The 21,064-nt window shown below is 47.9% G+C and overlaps 1 protein-coding gene across 2 annotated transcripts in view; it reads right to left on the bottom strand.

Annotated features, from left to right (window-relative positions):
• The window catches only part of TNRC6C (trinucleotide repeat containing adaptor 6C), a 175,056-nt gene that overhangs the window by 6,840 nt on the left and 147,152 nt on the right, over positions 1-21,064 (bottom strand). For both annotated transcript variants that reach the window (XM_073555424.1, XM_073555425.1), the window contains exons 16-21: positions 17,154-17,324; positions 10,041-10,232; positions 9,781-9,924; positions 9,485-9,679; positions 9,174-9,244; positions 7,763-7,902 (exon numbers count right to left, since the gene is read on the bottom strand). In XM_073555424.1, coding sequence (XP_073411525.1) covers positions 7,763-7,902; positions 9,174-9,244; positions 9,485-9,679; positions 9,781-9,924; positions 10,041-10,232; positions 17,154-17,324 — 913 coding nt within the window. The remainder of the gene's footprint in view (positions 1-7,762; positions 7,903-9,173; positions 9,245-9,484; positions 9,680-9,780; positions 9,925-10,040; positions 10,233-17,153; positions 17,325-21,064) is intronic.

The following is a 21,064-nucleotide window of genomic DNA, read 5'->3' as shown; positions in this document are numbered from 1 at the left end:
GGCATGATGCGGCGATCATTACATTCTATGTGAAAAAACCGGATCCAATTCCGGATCCGGTTTTCACAAATTTCGCCGCATCATGCCGGATTTAAAAAAACGGATGTGTGAAAGTAGCCTTAGTCGAACCTTTTAATCTTCTCTCATTTATTTTTTCAGGTTCTCCGTCGGGAAACAGGCTGTAGCTATCACCCTGATTTCCCATATTAGGCGGCTGAGCGAGCAGTGTGGTATCCCCACATCGCAACTCTCAGTACCGCCGGCAGGACCTTTCCCTATCACCATTCGGTGCTATGGGCTGATGACAGGTGGCCGGTCCTTGCCAAAGCATCTCCTCACCCCTCTCCCGGGACAGGGCTGAGAGGAAGACGGCGGTAGCCAGTAGACTCTCCTTCACCCCCAGCAAGAAAACGCAGTCTTCTGCATGACAAACGGTATTTTCCCTGCGAGCCGGAAGTGTGGCGCCGTTTTGTTAATGGACGCCACCGGAAGTGGGGCATCCGCCATCTTGCCCTTACCGGAAGTGGGGCAACATCGGCTTTGGGAGACTGACTGAGGCGTTGTCTAGCGCAAATTATGCCGCGCGCTCCCTAATTAAGTCGTTTTATGCTGTTTACCCAGCACGCAAACTATGAGTGGTTATTGATGATTAGAAATATGCCATTTATGTATTGGGTTTGTTACCGGAAGTGGGGCATCCACCATTTTGTGAGTATACCGGAAATGGGGCTCTGTCCACCAATTGGATAGGTGTTTCTTTCCCCTTCCAGTGATGTCATTGCGGGGCGTTTTCAGCGCGGGTTATGGCGCGCGCCCTGGGAGTTTGAAATCCCTCAATGAGAGAGGACTGGTATGTGAAGTATGATCAAACATATATATGCTAATTACCTAATTGCGGCAATATGTGTGCATTAACACAACAATATATATATGCCCTTTTCCTTCCATTCTCTGCAGACAGCAGATAGTATAGAGAGCGGGAGGATGTATTTCTCTTAGCTATAGCACTATGGCACTTTAAACAAGTTAGTCCCCTGAAGAGTTATTTGGATGAAACGCGTTGGGACGCTCCTTATAGGGAAAGTGCAGGGCATGTGCAATATAGGGCTAGTTGTGGACTGCCCTTGTAAGGGCAGGAGTCTGGGGATCAGTTTAATGGTTAGCATGTAAGGGAATTGACAGGGTATTGCCTTCCCGTCGCTATCTTCCTGTAGGCATACAGAGTATCCCTGATGACTCCTGACCGTCTGCATTAATTGGTGAGATTGTTCCTTTTTTTTGAAATTTCGTTCCTATTTTGAAATCTCGTTATTTGGGGCTATGAACCCTTGGTCTGGTCTCAAACATTATACATATGTATACATGTGCGATTGGTTATAGTACTGTGCTATTTTTCATGCTGTATCCATCATATAGGTTGTTGTCTGTTCTAACAGCTACATTCTATATCCCTAATGCTATGCTTTTGGGTGTTTTCAAATATCCTCTGAGGATCACCCATTCATTCTGTATTTTAACAAATTCACTTGTGGGTGACATTATTTTTGGTATTGTTTTAATTGGTATATTAAAAGTTATATTTTATCTCATTTGCTGCTTTATATTGTAAAATTTGATGGGAAATATTTGCCATTTCGGACTGTTATTGGCTTTGCTTTATTTGGTTTAAGAGGACCTCTCCCAGCGGCCTGCCTGCTACCCATGGTCCCTGCGGTCATCCTCTTCAGGGACATCAGGTAAGAGTCTGATCAATCCCTCAGCCCTGCATGTCTCTGGCACCTTCAGCAGTTCCTGGGTTTGAATCTCCCGCCCCCCTTCTCCACTGTCAGCCGCGCGCCTCACACCGCAGCCGCACTCCCCTCTGTACAGAGGCACACAGCGGTGCCCACATGGAACGGGCTTTCATTAGCTACGGGGGTTATTTTATCACAGGGAAGGGGGGATTTCAGAGCGGTGGGACGCAGCTCACCTTTATTTATCGGCGTCGCGGGGAGGGGGGAGACCGCGTCACTTTCCTCCTCCCTGCGCTGGACGCGCTTCTTTTTTCACTCTGAGCGCGCTTTTTCCGCGCCCATTCCACCCTATTACAGAACTCCTTTCTCTTTGGAGTCGTCAATCTCCCTTAATACCGCGCCTCCCGCAGCCATTGTCCAATCACGGTCGGGCGCCAAGCTCCGCCCTCCGAAGTCACAGTCAGCTTCCTCCTGCAATTTCTCTTGCTTCCTGCGCTGCTTGGGGGACACTTCAGGGTCCTGCTGCTCGTCAAAATCTCGGTAGGCTCGGCGCATACTTGCAAATTGGCTCTCCTCTGCAGTCTTTTTCAGTTTAGTGCAGCCATAAGGTGCAGCCCACCTATGCTCAACCCCTTAACGGCGTCTGTCTTCAAAACCACCGTTACTTTCTACGCCTGTGCACGCTGTAAAAAGAAGTGGGCGTCAGGTCAGTCGTCACCCTTCTGTCCGTCCTGCAGCCCTTCAGCTATGTCGGCCTCTCAGGAGCACACCGATGCCCAGGATGAGGGTACGTCCCCTCTCCCAGAGTGGGCCGTTGCAATGTCCCAGTCAGTCTCTGATCTGACTGAAGTATCTCAGTCCCTGGTCCAGGTCCTATAACGTTTACCTCAGCTATCTACAGTCACCCGTGCACCGACCGCCTCTCATGGTGAGTTGTCCGCACCTGACCGCAACCTTCAGAGGTACAGACCGAGTAAGATTTGTAGGAAGCGTGTTCTTTCTGGCTTGTCTTCCAGCTTGCTAGGCCCATATGCTTCACCCAGGTGTCCTTCTTCAGAGGACGACCTTAGGTCAGACGACGACCTTAGGTCAGACGACGATCCCCAATCGGCATCTAGTTCAGAAGCAGATAACATATCTAAAACACGGGATATGGTCGATAGTCTCCTCTCAGCTATCTTCCAAACCCTGGAAATTAAGCAGGACAAGCCCCCGCCTCAGGAATGTTTTGTTCCATTTAAACGAGCAAGACCTCCATCCCGAACCTTTCCAAACCACAAAGCGTTTGATACTACTCTGTACTATACTACCAAACATTGGGAGCACCCTGAGCAACGCTTCTCTGGCCACAGGTACTTAGATGTCCTGTACCCCTTTGATGTAGATTTACTCACAAAAATGGACCAAAGCCCTCGAAGTGGATCCTCCCGTCTCTCGTATAGCCTCTAAGACGGTTCGCTCTCTCCCAGACGGGGCGTCGCTTAAGGATCCAACAGACAGGCAGATAGAATCTCTGGCGAAGTCAATTTTTGAGGCATCCGGCACTTCCCTCTGTCCTATTTTCGCATCTGCCTGGGTGGCTAAAGTCATTTCGGCTTGGGCTAAAATTCTCCGCAGGGGAATCTTAGCTGGCAGATCAGATTAATCATGCGGGTAAATACCTTTTGGCCGCCTCCTTGGATGCGGTCGGGTGCGTAGCAAGGGCTAACAGCAACATAGTAGCCGTACGCCGAGTCCTTTGGCTAAAGTCATGGAATGCGGAAACCACCTCTAAAAAGTCGCTTACCAATCTGCCATTCCATGGTTCTAGGCTCTTTGGAGCCAAGCTGGATCAATTGATTTCCGATGCCACTGGTGGTAAGAGCACTTCTCTCCCCCAGTCTCGACCAAAACGCTTTTTTAACAGAAAGGGTTTCCGGCCGTTTAGGCCTTTTCGTTGCTTCTCGGCCACAGACAGATCTTCCCAGCAAGATCGGCCTTCCGCCTCTAGGGAGCGAGAGCAGAAAAAAACATTTTACATACCGGCTCCCCGCTGGAGATCTAGAGGACAATACCCCAGGTCTTCAGGCGCCCGTTCTGGTAGGTTTTCCCTCTAAGTGACGGGTCACCCCCACCTGGAAGTTTTTCCAGGGTGGGAGGCAGACTTTCTTTTATCGTGGATGTTTGGCTATCCGTTGTCGACGACGCTTGGGTCAGGGAAATCATCGCATCCGGATACAAGATCGAATTTGCTTCCCCGCCAAACAGACGATTTTTCCCATCTCGACCTCGAAGGCAGAGGTCCCACATTCCAGGTTTTTTTCAGGCCATCTCCTCCCCTCCTTTCCGCCGGAGTGATTGTTCCCGTTCCCCCAAACAAACGGTTTTCAGGGTTCTACTCAAATCTCTTTGTAGTCCCGAAGAAAGACGGTACCTTTCGGCCAATCCTGGACCTCAAATTGCTCAATCGCCACGTGAAGATTCTCCACTTCAAAATGGAGTCTCTTCGATCGGTGATAGCCTCAATGGAACCCGGAGAATTTCTCTGCTCTGTGGACATACGGGATGCCTATCTTCACATCCCTGTTTGTTTGCAACATCAGAAATATCTTCGTTTTGCGATTCAGGAAAATCACTACCAGTTCACGGCTCTTCCCTTCGGTCTGGCTTCCGCTCCCCGTGTTTTCACGAAGGTGATGGCGATAGTCATGGCCATCCTTCGCTCCAAGGGAATTCTCATCATCCCTTATCTGGACGATCTTTTGATCAAGGGCTCGTCCCGCCAAGACTGCCTTCAGAGTCTTCGGATAACCATGGATACTCTTTGCCGCCTCAGATGGATAGTCAAAAAAGAGAAGTCCATTTTCACCCCCACTCAGCGTCTGACCTTTCTGGGCATGGAATTAGACACGAATCTAGCCCGGGTGTTTCTTCCGAGGGAAAAATTTACGGCTCTTTTCAAGGGAATCCGACTCCTCAAACGGCCAACGCCCATTCCCCTTCGATCCTGCATGAAGGTTCTGGGGAAGATGCTAGCCTCCATGGAAGCAGTGCCCTTTCGCAAAATTTCATCTTCGCCCTCTCCAGCTGTCCCTTCTTTCAGCCTGGGACAAGACCACGCTGTCTTTGGACCGCCCCATTCTCCTCCCTCTCAGAGTGCGGCAATCCCTGAGTTGGTGGACAACGCCAGCGTCAGTTCTACAAGGGAGGTCCTTTCTTCTGCTTCAGTGGCAAGTCATCACCACCGATGCCAGTCTCCTAGGATGGGGAGCGGTTTTTCATCAAAAAACAGCCCAAGGACGCTGGAATCCACAGGAAGCTCTCCTCCCTATCAATCTTCTGGAGATCAGAGCAATCTTCCTGGCCCTTCTCCGCTGGCAGCCTCTCCTCGTAGGCAAGCCTGTCCGCATTCAATCGGACAACGCCACGGCTGTGGCGTACATAAACCATCAGGGGGCACGCGCAGCAAGCAAGTAATGTCGGAAATGGCAAAGATACTGCGCTGGGCAGAATGTTACGTTCCGACAATCTCCGCCGTTCACATTCCAGGGGTGGAAAATTGGGCAGTCGACTTCCTGAGTCATCAAGGCCTAGCATCAGGCGAATGGGCTCTTCATCCCACAGTCTTCAACCAGATATGCCAGCGCTGGGGCTTACCGGATGTCGATCTCATGGCATCTCGGATGAACCACAAGGTTCCGCGCTTCGTAGCCAGGTCCAGGGATCCCCTAGCCGTCGCTTGCGACGCCCTGGTAATTGTGTGGTCCCAGTTCCAACTTCCATATCTGTTTCCACCTCTTGCCTTGATTCCAAGAGTGGTCAAGAAGATAAAATCGGAATGCGTCCCAGTAATTTTAGTGGCTCCAGACTGGCCAAGACGACCTGGTGAACATGCTCGCGGATGTTCCCTGGAGGCTTCCAGACCGTCCCGATCTTCTCTCGCAAGGTCCCCTTTACCACGAGAATTCTCAGTCTCTGAGTTCAACAGCATGGCCGTTGAGGCCGCGATTCTGAGAGAATCAGGTTTGTCCAACCAAGTGATACAGACTATGATCAGAACCAGAAAACCAGCCTCTTCCCGCATTTACCATAGGTACTGGAAGGCTGTTTTCCGTTGGTGCGACGATAAAAAAGTCTTTCCAATGTCTTTTTCCATTCCATCCTTACTTGGTTTTCTTCAGTCTGGCCTAGATGCGGGCCTCTCCCTCAGTACGCTCAAGGGCCAGGTCTCCGCTCTGTCTATCCTCTTCCAAAGAGAGCTCGCTTCCTTATCGCAGGTTAAGACCTTTCTCCAAGGGGTCGCCCATGTGGCTCCGCCTCATCATTCGCCCATAGATCCATGGGATCTCAATCTCGTCCTTAGCGCTCTCCAAAAGGCGCCGTTCGAGCCTATCCAGGACATTCCTTTATCCCTTCTCTCATGGAAGGTAACCTTTTTGATTGCCATTACATCTATCAGAAGAGTCTCTGAGTTGGCGGCCTTGTCATGTCGGTCCCCTTATCTGATTCTCCTTCAGGATAAGGTCGTCCTCGGGCCTGTTCCTTCTTTTCTTCCAAAGGTCGTATTCTCTTTCCACATCAATGAGGATATTGTCCTCCCATCTTTTTGTCAAGCACCTTCCCACCTCCTTGAGAAGTCCCTCCACAAACTGGATGTAGTTAGAGCCTTGCGTGTCTATCTCACTAGGACCGCTTCACTTCGTCAATCCGATTCCTTGCTGGTCATATCTGAAGGTCGCCGGAAAGGACTTCCGGCATCCAAATCCACGATCGCTCGCTGGATTCGTTCTACCATTCTGGAAGCATACCGACTTCAGGAAAAACGGCCCCCTCCGGGAGTGAGAGCTCACTCCACCCGGGCTGTGGCAGCTTCGTGGGCCGTTCGTCACCAGGCTTCAGCTTTACAAATTTGCAGAGCCGCGACCTGGTCGTCTTTGCACACTTTTGCGAGGTTCTACAGGGTTCATACCCAGGCCTCGTCTGATGCAGTTGTTGGTAGGAAGGTTCTGCAGGCGGCGGTGGCGCACCGGCCGACCTAAGCCCTTCCTGTTCTTTCGTTCCTTTATTGCTGTTCCCGCCCTTGGGACTGCTTTGGAACGTCCCATGGTAATCTGTGTCCCCCAATAAGGCGATAAAGAAAGATGGATTTTTGGTTCTTACCGTAAAATCTCTTTTTTGGAGCATTCATTGGGGGACACAGCACCCTCCCTGTTTAAGTTGTACCGTGTTGGGTTTTTGAGCCCCTTGTTCGGTTGGTACATACGTTTAAAGTTGCCTGGCTTCTCCTACTGCTTTCTCACCAACTGAGGTACTTGGTATCGGTCGGTGGGTGTATACTGCCGGGGAGGAGCCAATTTTCTTGTTTTTTTGCATACACCCCATGGTAATCTGTGTCCCCCAATGAAGGCTCCAAGAAAGAGATTTTACGGTAAGAACCAAAAATCCATCTTTTTTGGTCGCCACGACACTGCATTAAAATGCAATAATGGGTGATCAAAAGATCGTATCTGCACCAAAATGGTATCATGGCAGCTCGGCGCACAAAAAATAAGCCCTCACCTGACCCAAGATCACGAAAAATGGAGATGCTACAGGTCTCGGCAAATGGAGAAGTTTTTTTTTTCTCTTTTTAGCAAAGTTTGGATTTTTTTTTTCACCACTTAGATAAAAGAGAACCTAGACATGTTTGGGGTCTATGAACTCGTAATGACCTGGAATCATAATGGCAGGTCAGTGTTAGCATTTAGTGAATCTAGCAAAAAAGCCAAACAAAAAAAAACAAGTGTCGGATTACACTTTTTTTTTGGAATTTCACCTCACTTGGAATTTTTTTCCTGTTTTCTAGTACACGATATGGCAAAACCAATCGTGTCATTAAAAAGTACAACTGGTCCTGCAAAAAATAAGCCCTCACACCACATATAGAAGGAAAAATAAAAAGTTATGGCTCTGGGAAGAAGGGTGGTGAAAAACAAAAAAGCAAAACCGAAAAAAGCTCCAGTCATGAAGGGGTTAATACTAACTAGAAATAATAAACATCATACACTTACATATGTAGGGATTTCTGGGCTTTTGCAGCTTCCTCCTTGGAGCTATACCTGACCACGGCGTTGCCTTGAGTAAGGTTCAGATGGAATGTTATTAGTGGGCCGTGCTGCAGGCACAGCGTCCTCAGCGTGGAACCATCAATCTGTTTTGTAAGACAGAACCATCAGTTTTGTATACTAGAAGATTAGGAATAACTAACAGCTTTTATGTATTACACAATAATTAGAGAGTCAATGCAACAAGACATAATTAAACTAATGACGTCATTATGCAATCTGCAATACAACTAGACAATTACCCCCTAGGCACAAAATCCAAGTATTTTTGCGACTACAGGTCATATTAAAGGTTTGGAGTGTTGGAAAGTTTCTGCTCTGAAAACAACTCGGTGTGAACATACCCTTAGGTATTTGTTCTCTTAAGGTTACATGTTTCTTCCCTGAAGAGTCTTTTGTGTCAATTGTTCCAGTTGTTTCCTGAGAGGTTTTCTGACAGTGTCAATCTTTTTTTTTTTTTTTTTTTTAATAATTAGAATTTTTTAAGCAAAAACGATGGTACGACAATTAGACATTCAGGAATCTTCTGGGAGGCATGTAAAGTACAGAGCGTCTTCCAAAAGGAAAATGCCGGAAGAATGGATATGTCGCTTCTTTTTAACTGCTTGTCGTTTTCAGAAACCTGAAGCAGCTAAAAGATGGCAAAAAGCCAAAACATAGAACAGCAAATGGTTTTTTACACAGAATTGCATATGCTCATTATTTTGGAAGTTTTCTAAAAGGTTTTTCAGGCAATTTCAGCAACAGAATTCGCTTGAAAAAGACACTGTGTGTACATATCCTAGAGGGGTTTTCAGAAAAGTTCCATTGCAGTTTGTTTAAAATGAAAAAATAGACATACTGTATACTATTTTACTCATGCTCCGTGGGCCCAGTGCTGTAGCCAAATCAGTGAGCTCAGCCCAAGTAAACAGCACAAGCCACTCAGCTCACTGACTGGCTGCAGCGCTATCAACGTGACGTCAGCACTGCAGACAATAACAGTCAATGGAAGGGAGCAGTGGTGGAAATTCTGTGCTGGACTAAAGCGAGGACAACCCAAGCAATATCCTTATGCCTCAGATCTTAATATGGAGGCTTTCCCACAAATCCTAAATAAAGAATGGGGGAAAAATGCCCCATCTAATTACTTCAAAGTCGCATACGACCCAGACATAAGGCAGCACATGGAGGAACGAGAATGCCTGTGGAATTCATGAAGGTTTCAGTAGAAAGGCCATTTCCATGGTCATGACACGGAATATGTGACTGACTGGACCATACCTCCTGTGGGAATGTACACAATAATGTAGATTCGCTGTATTTCTATCCCCATTTTGCTACTCTAATCACCATATAATCTGTAGCATCTCAGTACCTGTGGAGTAAGATTGCGCAGGACCAGCCAGCTACTAGTTCTTCCCGAACTGTCTGTGCTCCAAGTTGAACCTGCAACAGGTAATACAGTAAAGTCTCATCAATTCGCCTTACCAGATTCCCAAATCTTGGCTAGTAGTGCAGCAACCTTCATGGAGGATAATAGGGGCAAGCTGTACTACAGCATCAGATGGCTGCCTGATACAGCAGGTATCATTTATAGAATACCAGAATCTTCAGCTGGCATTTTTATTATGAAGTCTCCATTTTTAATCAAAGTTTATGTATAAGTTGTGTGGGGAGTATCCATACCTGTTGAGTATGAACTGGTCCATCCCAGCTGGTTTGAACCCCAGGCAGAGGAAGGCTTTGCATTGGTTAGCCCTGGTGGCGGTCTTGTTGGAGCTGTAGTATTTCTAGGTACCTTCCACAACTCATGAGATAAGGACGGTTGAGTGTGGGAAATGGGGCTTGACGACCAGGTGGACTTTATATCAGACAGTTTTGCTATGGGAAGATAACAATTTTCACTTTAGACCTTAAATCCACAGTTAGACACCAGAAGCTTGCTGTATGTATTTAATCTAAAAAAATAACAATTGGCATACCTCCACTTTTCAGCAGGTAGCGGTTTACGTCCTGGATTGTGGTGTTTATGGTGGGTCCAGTAGGTACACTTCCAGGGGTCACATCGGGATCGTTCTCTGGGTCAATATTTTGCAATCCTTTCCAAGGCACTCCTGGATGAAATTCTGCAGAAACAAATATTTTAATTTGCGTTAACTCATCTTATACAAGGTTTTGTTGACACGGTATTCAGCTCCATCACATTGTTCTAAACTGGTATTTTGTGGCATTAGATGCTTACCAGGAGGCCAGTTAATACTGGATCCATTTGAGATTTTTTCATTTTCAGATTTGGCACGTGACCAATTATCTGGAACAGCAACAGGGGGACTTGTTGAAGATTCACTGCTTGGGAGAAGATCGTACCGACTGTAGGAGTCCTCCATAGATGGTTTTACAGGAGGGCCAATGCTTAGGTTCCCAGACAGACTACCTGATTAGTAAAAAAAAGAAGGTAAAGGGATTAACTAAACCATATTTACATATAATACATAAATGTATTAAACCATTGTGCGTCGTGTTAACTTATGCTGGGATTTGCTTAGTCTGGAAGGCACAGCCTTAGGACTCATTCACACGTCAGTATTTTTGCATCAGTGTTTGTATGCCAAAACCAGGAGTGGAACGTACATAGAAAAACTTTAACTGAAAGACTGATACCTGTTCTCTGTTTTGGAAACACTCCTGATTTTGGCATACAAATCCTGATAAAATACTGATCAAAAACACTGACATGTGAATGAGGCCTTACAGGGAAAAGAGGGATTTTGGGTTCTTACCGTAAAATCTCTTTCTTGGAGCCTTCATTGGGGGACACAGATTACCATGGGTGTATGCTGCTGCTGCTAGGAAGCTGACACTATGCAAAACAAGAAAATTAGCTCCCGGCAGTATACACCCACCGACAGGCACCAAGTACCTCAGTTGGTTAGAAAGCAGTAGGAGAAGCAACCAAAAAAACTCTCAACATATGTACCAACCCAACAAGGGGCTCGAAGACCCAACACGGTACAACTTAAACAGGGAGGGTGCTGTGTCCCCCAATGAAGGCTCCAAGAAAGAGATTTTACGGTAAGAACCCAAAATCCCTCTTTCTTTATCGCCTTATTGGGGGACACAGATTACCATGGGACGTTCCAAAGCAGTCCCAAGGGTGGGAACAGCTATAAAGGAACGAAAGAAGGAATGGCTTAGGTCGGCCAATGTGCGACCGCCGCCTGCAGAACCTTCCTACCAAGAGCTGCATCAGACGAGGCCTGGGTATGAACCCTGTAGAACCTCGCAAAGGTGTGCAAAGACGACCAGGTCACGGCTCTGCAAAGTTGTAAGGCCGAGGCCTGGTGTCGCACAGCTCAAGAAACCCCTACAGCCCGGGTGGAGTGGGCTCTCACTCCCGGAGGGGGCCACTTTGCCTGCCTGAAGTCGGTAGGCTTCCAGAATGGTAGAACGAATGCAGCGAGCAATTGTGGATTTGGATGCCGGAAGCCCTTTCCGGCGACCTTCAGAGATGACAAGCAGGGAATCGAATTGGCGAAAAGAAGCGGTCCTGGCAAGGTAGACACGCAAGGCTCTCACTACATCCAGTTTGTGGAGCGACTTTTCCAGAGGATGAGCAGGCGCAGGACAAAACGATGGAAGGACGATATCTTCGTTAATGTGAAAGGGGGAGACCACCTTTGGAAGGAAGGAAGGAAGGAACTGGCCTGAGAACGACCTTATCCTGGTGGAGGATTAGATACGGGGAACGACAGGATAAAGCCGCCAGCTCACAAACACTCCTGATGGATGTAATGGCGATTAGGAAAGCCACCTTCCATGAGAGAAGGGACAGAGGAATGTCCTGGATAGGTTCGAACCGCGCCTTTTGGAGAGCGCCAAGAACGAGATTGAGATCCCACGGATCTATTGGAGAATGATGAGGAGGAGCCACATGAGCGACTCCTTGGAGAAAAGTCCTCACCTGCGGTAAGGAGGCCAGATCCTTCTGGAAGAGGATCGCCAGAGCAGATACCTGGCCTTTGAGGGTACTAAGGGACAGGCCCGCATCCAAACCGGACTGGAGGAAGCCAAATACGCATGGAATGGAGGACAACGGAAAAATATCTTTATCATCGCACCAACGGAAAAAGGCCCTCCAGTACCTATGGTAAATGCGGGAGGAGACTGGCTTCCTGGCTCTGATCATGGTTTGAATGACCCGGCTGGAAAAACCTGATTCTCTCAGAATCGAGGCCTCAACGGCCATGCCGTTAAACTCAGAGACTGAGAATTCTGGTGTTAAAGGGGGCCTTGTGAGAGAAGATCTGGACGGTCTGGAAGCCTCCAGGGGACGTCCGCGAGCATGTTCACCAACTCTGCGTACCAAGGTCGTCTTGGCCAGTCTGGAGCCACCAGAATTACTGGGATGCCTTCTGACTTTATCTTTTTGACCACCCTTGGGATCAGGGCAAGGGGAGGAAACAGGCAAGGCAGTTGGAACTGGGACCACGGAATTACCAGGGTGTCGCAACCGATGGCTAGAGGATCCCTGGACCTGGCTACAAAGTGAGGAACTTTGTTGTTCATCCGATCTGCCATGAGATCAACGTCCGGGGTGCCCCAACGCTGGCATATCTGATTGAAGACCGTGGGATAAAGGGACCATTCGCCTGACGCTAGACCCTGATGACTTAAGAAGTCGGCTGCCCAATTTTCCACCCCTGGAATGTGAACGGCGGAGATCGCCGGAACGTGACACTCTGCCCAACGCAGAATCTTTGCCACGTCCGATATTACCTGCCTGCTGTGAGTACCGCCCTGGTGTTTATGTACACCACGGCCGTGGCGTTGTCTGATTGAATGCGGACTGGTTTGCTTACGAGGAGAGGCTGCCAATGGAGGAGAGCAAGGAAGATTGCTCTGATCTCCAGAAGGTTGATGGGAAGAAGAGTCTCCTGGGCGTTCCAGCGTCCTTGGGCCGTTTTCCGACGGAAAACCGCCCCCCATCCTAGGAGACTGGCATCTGTGGTGATGACTTGCCACTGAGGCGGAAGAAAGGACCTTACCTGGAGAACTGACGCCTGCAATGTCCACCAAGTCAGCGATTGTTTGACTCTGAGCGGAAGGAGAATGGGACGGTCCAGAGAAAATGAAGACTTGTCCCAGACTGAAAGAAGGAACAGCTGGAGAGGGCGAGTGGGATGGTCCTCGAGCACTTTAGGGATCGGATCCCCTTGCAAAGGGCTGAAAATTTGTCCTTCGGTAGAAACACCCGGGCTAGATTCATGTCGAATTCCATGCCCAAAAAGGTCAGACGCTGGGTAGGGTGGAGGATGGACTTCTTGTTAACTATCCATCCGAGGCGGCAGAGAGCATCCAGGGTGATCTGAAGGCTTTGAAGACAGCCTTGGCGGGACGAGCCCTTGATCAGGAGATCGTCCAGATAAGGAATGATGAGATCCCCCCTGGATCGAAGGATAGCCATGACTGTCGCCATTACCTTCGTAAAGACCCGGGGGGCGGAGGCTAGGCCGAAGGGAAGGGCCGTGAACTGATAGTGATTGTCCTGAATCGCAAAGCGGAGATATCTCTGATGTTACAGACAAATAGGGATGTGGAGATAGGCATCCTGTATGTCCACAGAGCAGAGGAACTCTCCGGGTTCCATCGAGGCTATTACCGAGCGCAGGGACTCCATCTTGAAGTGGAGGATCCTCACGTGGCGGTTGAGCAACTTGAGGACCAAAATTGGACGAAGGGAGCAGTCTTTTTTCGGGACTACGAAGAGATTCGAGTAGAACCTTGAAAACAGTTCGTGTGAAGGAACGGGAACGATAACCTCAGCGGAAAGAAGGGAGGAGACGGCCTGAAGGAACCCTTGAGTCTGTGACCGCTTTCTTGGGGGTCGAGACAGGAAGAATCGAGTGTGTGGGAGAGAAGAAAATTCGATTTTGTATCCGGATGTAATGATTTCCCTGACCCAAGCGTCGTCGACGACGGACAGCCATGCGTCTCTGAAAGAAGAAAGTCTGCCTCCCACCCTGGAAGAATTTCCAGGTGGGGGTGACCCGTCACTTAGAAGAAAATCTGCGGGTTTATATGATGGTTTTCTCCAGTCTCTGGAAACGGAGGGCCGGTCCTGCTGGGATGAACCTTCTGTGGAAGAGAAGGGGCGAAAGGACCTAAACGGCCGAGAAGCTTTTCTGTTGAAAAACCTTCTAGGCCGGGACTGAGGAAGGGAGGTACTTTTACCACCAGTGGCATCCGAAATTATCTGATCCAGCTTGGCGCCAAAGAGCCTAGAGCCGTGAAATGCCAGGTTGGTGAGCGACTTTTTAGAAGTGGTGTCCGCACTCCACGACTTCAACCAAAGGGTGCGGCGTATGGCTACTATGTTGCTGTTAGCTCTTGCTACGCACCCGGACACATCCAAGGATGCGTCCAAAAGATATTTACCCGCATGATTAATTTGGTCTGCTAGATCTGCCAGCTCGTCCTGCGGAGCGGCCGCTAAGATGCCCTTGTGAAGAATTTTTGCCCAAGCTGAAATGACTTTTGCCACCCACGCGGAAGCGAAAATAGGACAGAGAGAGGCGCCGGATGCCTCAAAAATTGACTTAGCCAGCGATTCTGTCTGTCCGTTGGATCTTTAAGCGATGCCCCGTCTGTAAGGGATAGAACCGTTTTAGAGGAGAGACGGGAAACTGGTGGATCCACTTCGGGAGCCTTGGTCGATTTTGTGAGGAGGTCCGCATCAAAGGGATATAGCACATCTAAGTACTTGCGGTCTGAGAAACGTTTCTCAGGGTGTTCCCAGTGCCTGGATAACGAAGTGTTGAACTCCTTGTGATTAGGAAAGGTTCCTCGCTTAAAGGGAATGGAGCATTCCTGAAGAGGTGCCTTATTGTCCTTTATTTTGAGTGTTTCAAAAATAGCTGATATGAGACTATCAACCATGTCCCGAGTTTTAGACATGTTGTCTGCCTCTGAGTCAAATCCTGATTGGGAATCATTGTCTGACCTAAGGTCATCTACCGATGAAGGAGACGAGGAACGCAGCCTGGGAGAAGCGGAAGGACCTTGTGAGCTGGAAGAAGAGCCTGACAGAGCCCGCTTCCTAGAACCTCTACTCGGTCTGTGCGTCTGAAGGTCGTGGTTAGGTGCGGGCGACTCACCGTGAGAGGCGGTTGGAGCACAGGTGGCTGAAGATAGCTGAGGAATTCGTTCTAAGACCTAGACCAGGAACTGAGAAACTTTAGTCAGGTCAGAGACCGACTGGGACATTGCAACGGCCCACTCTGGGGGAGGCGGAGTGCTCTCATTTCGGGCTTCGGAATGTTCCTGAGGGCAGACATAGTGGAAGGGCTGCAGGACGGACAGAAGGGAGACGACTGACCTGACGCCCACTTCTTTTTACACCGCGCGCAGACGTAGTGAATAGGTGTGGGTCTAGCACAGAAAGCCCTTGCAGGGTTGCTCATATGTGAAAAATGCGGCAGTATGTCCGCACGTATCTGGGAGGGAACTACCGAGGGGAGCCAATTGGAGCCTAAGGACAATAGTAGCAGAGCCAGACGCCGCTGTGTCCCCCAAGCAGAGAACCGATGAAGAGAGAGAGAACGATATCCCAGGAAGTCAGAATGACGATAGTGGTAGGCGGGGCTTAGCAGCCGAGCCATATGATTGGAGGCCAACAGCGGCTGAGAGAGGACACTGCCGGCGCTGAATAGAAGAAGCCCCGTGATAGGTTAATAAAGGCACGAAGAGAGCGCGCACGCAGGAAGAAGCTTTCAAAGTGAAAGCGAAAGTAAAAGACACGGTTTCCACCCGGGACCTTATGGCCGATAGCGCAACCGGGGACCGCAAGCCGCAGGGGTAATGGAGGAAACAGGGCAAAGCACTGCCTGCCAAAACCCTGCTGAACCTCCCAGAGGTGAGCGATGGGAAGAGAAGCGCGCGCCTGCATAAAAAAGAGGCGGGAATTTTAAAAACATGGACAGAGCAGAGGCTAAGCGCCGGCCCCGATAACTTCCATTGAGTGCAGGGCGGGAAATTCAAAGCAGGGCCGATGTACTGGCAACAGAGGCGCCTATGGTAAGGCTGCAGGGGTCAGTTTGGTCACCTTCTTGAATGCGGGGCTGGGGGGGGGGGGAGGGCATTCAGATCTCTTACCTGACGTCCCTGAATAGGATTACCGCAGGGGCCCACGCACAGAGAACAGGCCGCTGGAAAGGGAGATCCTCTGTACCCGCACCATGTCCGCATGGTGCAGAAGACAGCGCCAACCTCTTGCCGGAAGGGAAAAGTCAACGCTGGCGACCGCCGTCTTCCTCTCAGCCCTGTCCGAGGAGAGGGGTGAGGATGGGAATTGGCGAAGACTGGCCACCTGTCGTCAGCCCATAGCACCCGATGGTGATAGGGGAAAAGGTCCTGCCTGTGGAAACTGAGAGTTGCGATGTGGGTAACACCACATTGCTCGCTCAGCCGCCTGATATGGGAAAGCATGATGAATTTACACCCTGTTTCCCGATGCTGAAATCTGAAAAATAAATGAGAAAACATTAATAAATACACACAACAAACCGTAAAAGGAAAAAAGGAAATCGTGAAATGCGGATCTGGGGAGATCCCGGTCCGCCTCCTACAGACACTAAGCACAAACTGAGGAACTTGGTGCCTGTCGGTGGGTGTATACTGCCGGGGAGGAACTAATTTTCTTGTTTTGCATAGTGTCAGCCTCCTAGCAGCAGCAGCATAAACCCATGGTAATCTGTGTCCCCCAATAAGGCGATAAAGAAATATCAGTTGATTCAAGCTGCCCAAAATCACAAGCAGCATGAATAAGAGCCCGGTTAAACAATTTCTGCCAGAGCGTTTCAGAGAAAACAGTTTAAAGATCCAGCCAGGTACCTTAGGAGGAGATATGACTAGTCCGGTGCCACACCCGGCCAGGAAGAAGCTGGCTGGGGGTAGCAACGGACAAGTCACTTCTATAACTAGGGTCCCCACACATTAAAAAAAACACTCAAACACTTGGCTGAGCAAAGTTTCATGTATAAGAGGAAGTTAGTAGAGATATCTGTCTGCTGAATAAATGTTCAGTCAACAGCTCGCTCATGTGTATGGCCAGCTTTAGTAAAGTCTACTTATGTGCCTGCCCCATGACCACGAAGCAAGACACAAATACTAAGTGAATACTCCAGAAAATTGGTGCAATCTGCCTTATAAGAAAACAGATATCATAAGTATCAAGTCAGCGAGAGTCACGTTACTCTACTTCAGTAATGACCTCATGATGAAGAATGGTTTGTGATTTCTGAGAACTGTTGCAGGTTACAACAATTAGCAAAATAAAAAGTCTGATATTCAGTCTTACTTGGCTTGCCAGGGCTAGGTTCAAGAGGTGAAGAAGAGTTTGCCAGGCTATCCATAGAGTTGGGGTGAGTCCATTGTGGCAGACGAGACTGAGATTGGGATGTATCCTTCACTGATAGACCACTAGTCATGTCCATACTGCTTACATTCATGTTGGGATTTAATCCAGGAACTACAAGGAAAGAATATTTGTACATTAAGTGAATACTACAAAATCTGATTATATTGTGAGAGGACATTATATTGGTTGATGCTTTGTGGGTTTTTTTTATGATACAGAACTCTACATTGCCAAACTTATTTAAGGATTCCATACAGACTGCCTGTGGTTGCCAATGGAGGGAGCATGGAAGCCTAATGTACACTGCTTTATTCATGTATAAATAGCATGTGATAAGCTTCTAAAATCACACTGACGGTGACTGCAGGTTAACAGCTTAGTGGTTTTACGAAGTGCCTGTCATCAAGATTTTATACGAAAATCAAACTAATGTCCAGGAAAGAAAGGAGAGGTTTGTGGATGGTTTCCGCGCTTGCTGATCAATGATGAAACATATATCTCAGATTGTCAAATGGATGGTGGTTTATTCTACGCGTTTGAATAATATTATATACTAGCTGAAGAGCCCGGCATTGCCCAGGCATAGTAACTAACTAGGGTTAGTTATAACAAACTATAATGATTATATTGCAGATAAAAACATTTCACATCATATATTCAACACTACAGATTTTCAACACAAATTAACTAAACGATTACCCAAGTAATGATAGTATTTTATTTTCAACTCATTCAAGAGCCTTTTGATAAACAACATTTTTGGTTTTTCCTTTCGGTGCAAAGATGAACAGATTTTTGGCAGTTCCAACTGTTGAACAGGCCCCGTAAAGTTGACCTTGAGAAAAGCATGGAGATTGCAAATCGATCCCTACTACTTTCAAGGACTGTCCCTGTGCCTTGTTAATGGACATTGCAAATGCCAGTCGAAGTGGAAACTGGAAATCAAAAGGCAAATCATATGGAATGAGTTGGAATTCTTGGAATGAAAATGTCCTCTCCTTTGGCACATCCTGTTGCTGACCTGTGTATCTAATCCTATCCTGTGTGATACTGTTTGCTGAGCTGTGTATCTAACCCTATCCTGTGGGTTACTGTCTCCTAAGCTGTGTACCTAATCCTATGCTGTGTGATACTGTCTGCTGAGCCATGTATCTAATCCTATCCTGTGTGATACTGTGTGCTGAGCCGTGTATCTAATCTTATCCTGTGTGATACAGTCTGCTGAGCCGTGTCTCTAATCCTATCCTGTGTGATACAGTGCTGAGCCATGTATCTAATCCTTTCCTTTGTGATGCGGCCTGCTAAGCTGTGTATCTAATCCTCTCCTGTGTGATACAGTCTGCTGAGCCGTGTATCTAATCCTATCCTGTGTGATAAGGTCTTCTGAACCATGTATCTAATCCTTTCCTGTGTGATACAGTCTGCTGAGCCATGTATCTAATCCTTTCCTGTGTGATACAGTCTGCTGAGCCATGTATCTAATCCTTTCCTGTGTGATACAGTCTGCTGAGCCGTGTATCTAATCCTATCCTGTGTGATAAGGTCTTCTGAACCATGTATCTAATCCTTTCCTGTGTGATACAGTCTGCTGAGCCATGTATCTAATCCTTTCCTGTGTGATACAGTCTGCTGAGCCGTGTATCTAATCCTATCCTGTGTGATAAGGTCTTCTGAACCATGTATCTAATCCTTTCCTGTGTGATACAGTCTGCTGAGCCATGTATCTAATCCTTTCCTGTGTGATACTGTTCGCTGAGCCGTGTATCTAATCCTATCCTGTGTCTTACTGTCTGCTGAGCTGTGTATGTAATCCTATCCTGTGTGATAGAGTCTGCTGAGCCACGTATCTAATCTTTTCCTGTGTGATACAGTCTGCTGAGCCGTGTCTCTAATCCTATCCTGTGTGTTACTGTCTGCTGAGCCGTGTATCTAATCCTATCCTGTGTGTTACTGTCTGCTGAGCCATGTATCTAATCCTATCCTGTGTGAAAGTCTGCTGAGCTGTGTATCGAATCCTTTTCTGTGTGATACAGTCTGCTGAGCAGTGTATCTAATCCAATCCTGTGTGATACTGGGCTACTCCTGTAGTCTGTGTCAGAGGGCGGTCTGAGTCGGCACGGTAATAAATTGTGTTATTTCCAGCTTTACAGAAGGACGATAACACCATAGAAATGATAAGAATAATAGGCTTCAGTTACCACAACTGTCTATAAGGAAAACTGTTGCTCATAGCAACCAATCACAGCTCAGCTTTCATCTTTTAAACAGCTCTGGTGAAATGAAAGATGCTTAGTGATTGTGGAGATTGCAGTGATGGGTGTCCCAATATGGAAAATGCTGCTGGTACAAACCTATTGCGCAGTACCACCAGTGGAACACCGTTGCACCACACACTCAAGCAGCCTCTTGCGCGGTACCACCAGCGGAACACCGTCGCACCACACACACACACAGCCTTTTGCGCGGTACCACCAGCGGAACACCGTCGCACTGTGCCAACGCAAATTCCGTGCAGGCGCAGTCAATCATTCGGTTGATCCTGGTGGCAGATGCGCGACGTGTCTACACGCAGAGGAAGCAGGTCACATTATAGGGGTTTTCCCACGAACGAAAGTTCATTTTAAAAATGGTCTGTGTCTGACAGTGTACGGAGCATACCACATCTCCTGGGCAGGGGAGGAAGCAAAAGACAATACTGACATTATAGCAGAGGATTCAGTTTGTGAGGTAAAATATTTCACTGACTGTTTTTAAACAATATTTTACCTCACAAAATGTATCCTCTGCGATCTCCTCCTGTAATGTCAGTATTGTCTTTTGCTTCCTCCCCTGCCCAGGAGCTGTGGTATGTTCTGTACATGGTCAGACAGGGGTGAGAGACAGAGAACAGGGGGGAGACCGCTCAAACGGGACAGCACATGAGGGGAGAACACGGCACAGGAAGGAGAGACATTAGACAAGGGGGATAGCACATGTGGTAGACAGGTCAAAGAAGAGAGCACGAGAGACGGGAGAAATCAGCACATGGGGAAAGTGAGTGGATAGGGGGGTGAGCACATGGAGGGGAGAGATTCTCAACGCTGCAAAGCCTGCCCCCATCGTGACATTAACGCCCTCCCGATGCGATAGCATCGGGCCTCCATCTAGTATATATATATGATCGCATGTGTAATGTGTAACTCATTTCTTTGATATTATCCTTAAATTCCTAAAAAAAAAAAAAAGTTTGAAAATGGCGCAAGCCGCACCTGCGCAGTAGCAGCGATCCAATAGCTACTACTGCGCAGGCACCGCCATCTTGAAGTATGACATTTTTTTTTCTCCAGCAACATGGCGCCACCGGCGCCTGCAAAGTAGCAGCTATCAGATCACCGTTAGCTAATACTTCTTTTAGGAATTTAAGGATAACATCAAAAATGATTTACATACACATTACACGTGCGATCATGCTGCAACACTGCAGAACGGGATTTTTTCTGCAAGAGATTATATATATATATATATATATATATATATATATATATATGTGTGTGTGTGTGTAAAATAGGGGGGAGGTCAGTGATGGATCAGTAACCTGTCAGAAGCCTTGCAGATGAATACCTAATAAGAGAACCACATGAAGACCCCCCACAGCACGCTCCAGAGCACGAGAATCTCATTAACTCAAAACACAAGACAGATTTCATCACCCAGGTATTATTTTGATCAGTATAATGGCTGACATGATACTCTTTGTAGGTTACTGCGCACAGTCCTGCTGGCAAGTTCACTTAAGGCTAGGTTCACATTGTGTTTAACCAGCGCGTTCAACGCATAGCGTGGATGGGCTGGTTAACAGAATAGCATAACAC

Source organism: Dendrobates tinctorius, unplaced genomic scaffold (assembly GCF_039654945.1).
Source record: "Dendrobates tinctorius isolate UK_male_01 unplaced genomic scaffold, ASM3965494v1 ptg000223l, whole genome shotgun sequence".
In the NCBI taxonomy this organism is placed as follows: domain Eukaryota; kingdom Metazoa; phylum Chordata; class Amphibia; order Anura; family Dendrobatidae; genus Dendrobates; species Dendrobates tinctorius.
The sequence above is the reverse complement of the archived record's forward strand: the minus strand, read 5'-3'. Positions and strand labels throughout refer to the sequence as shown.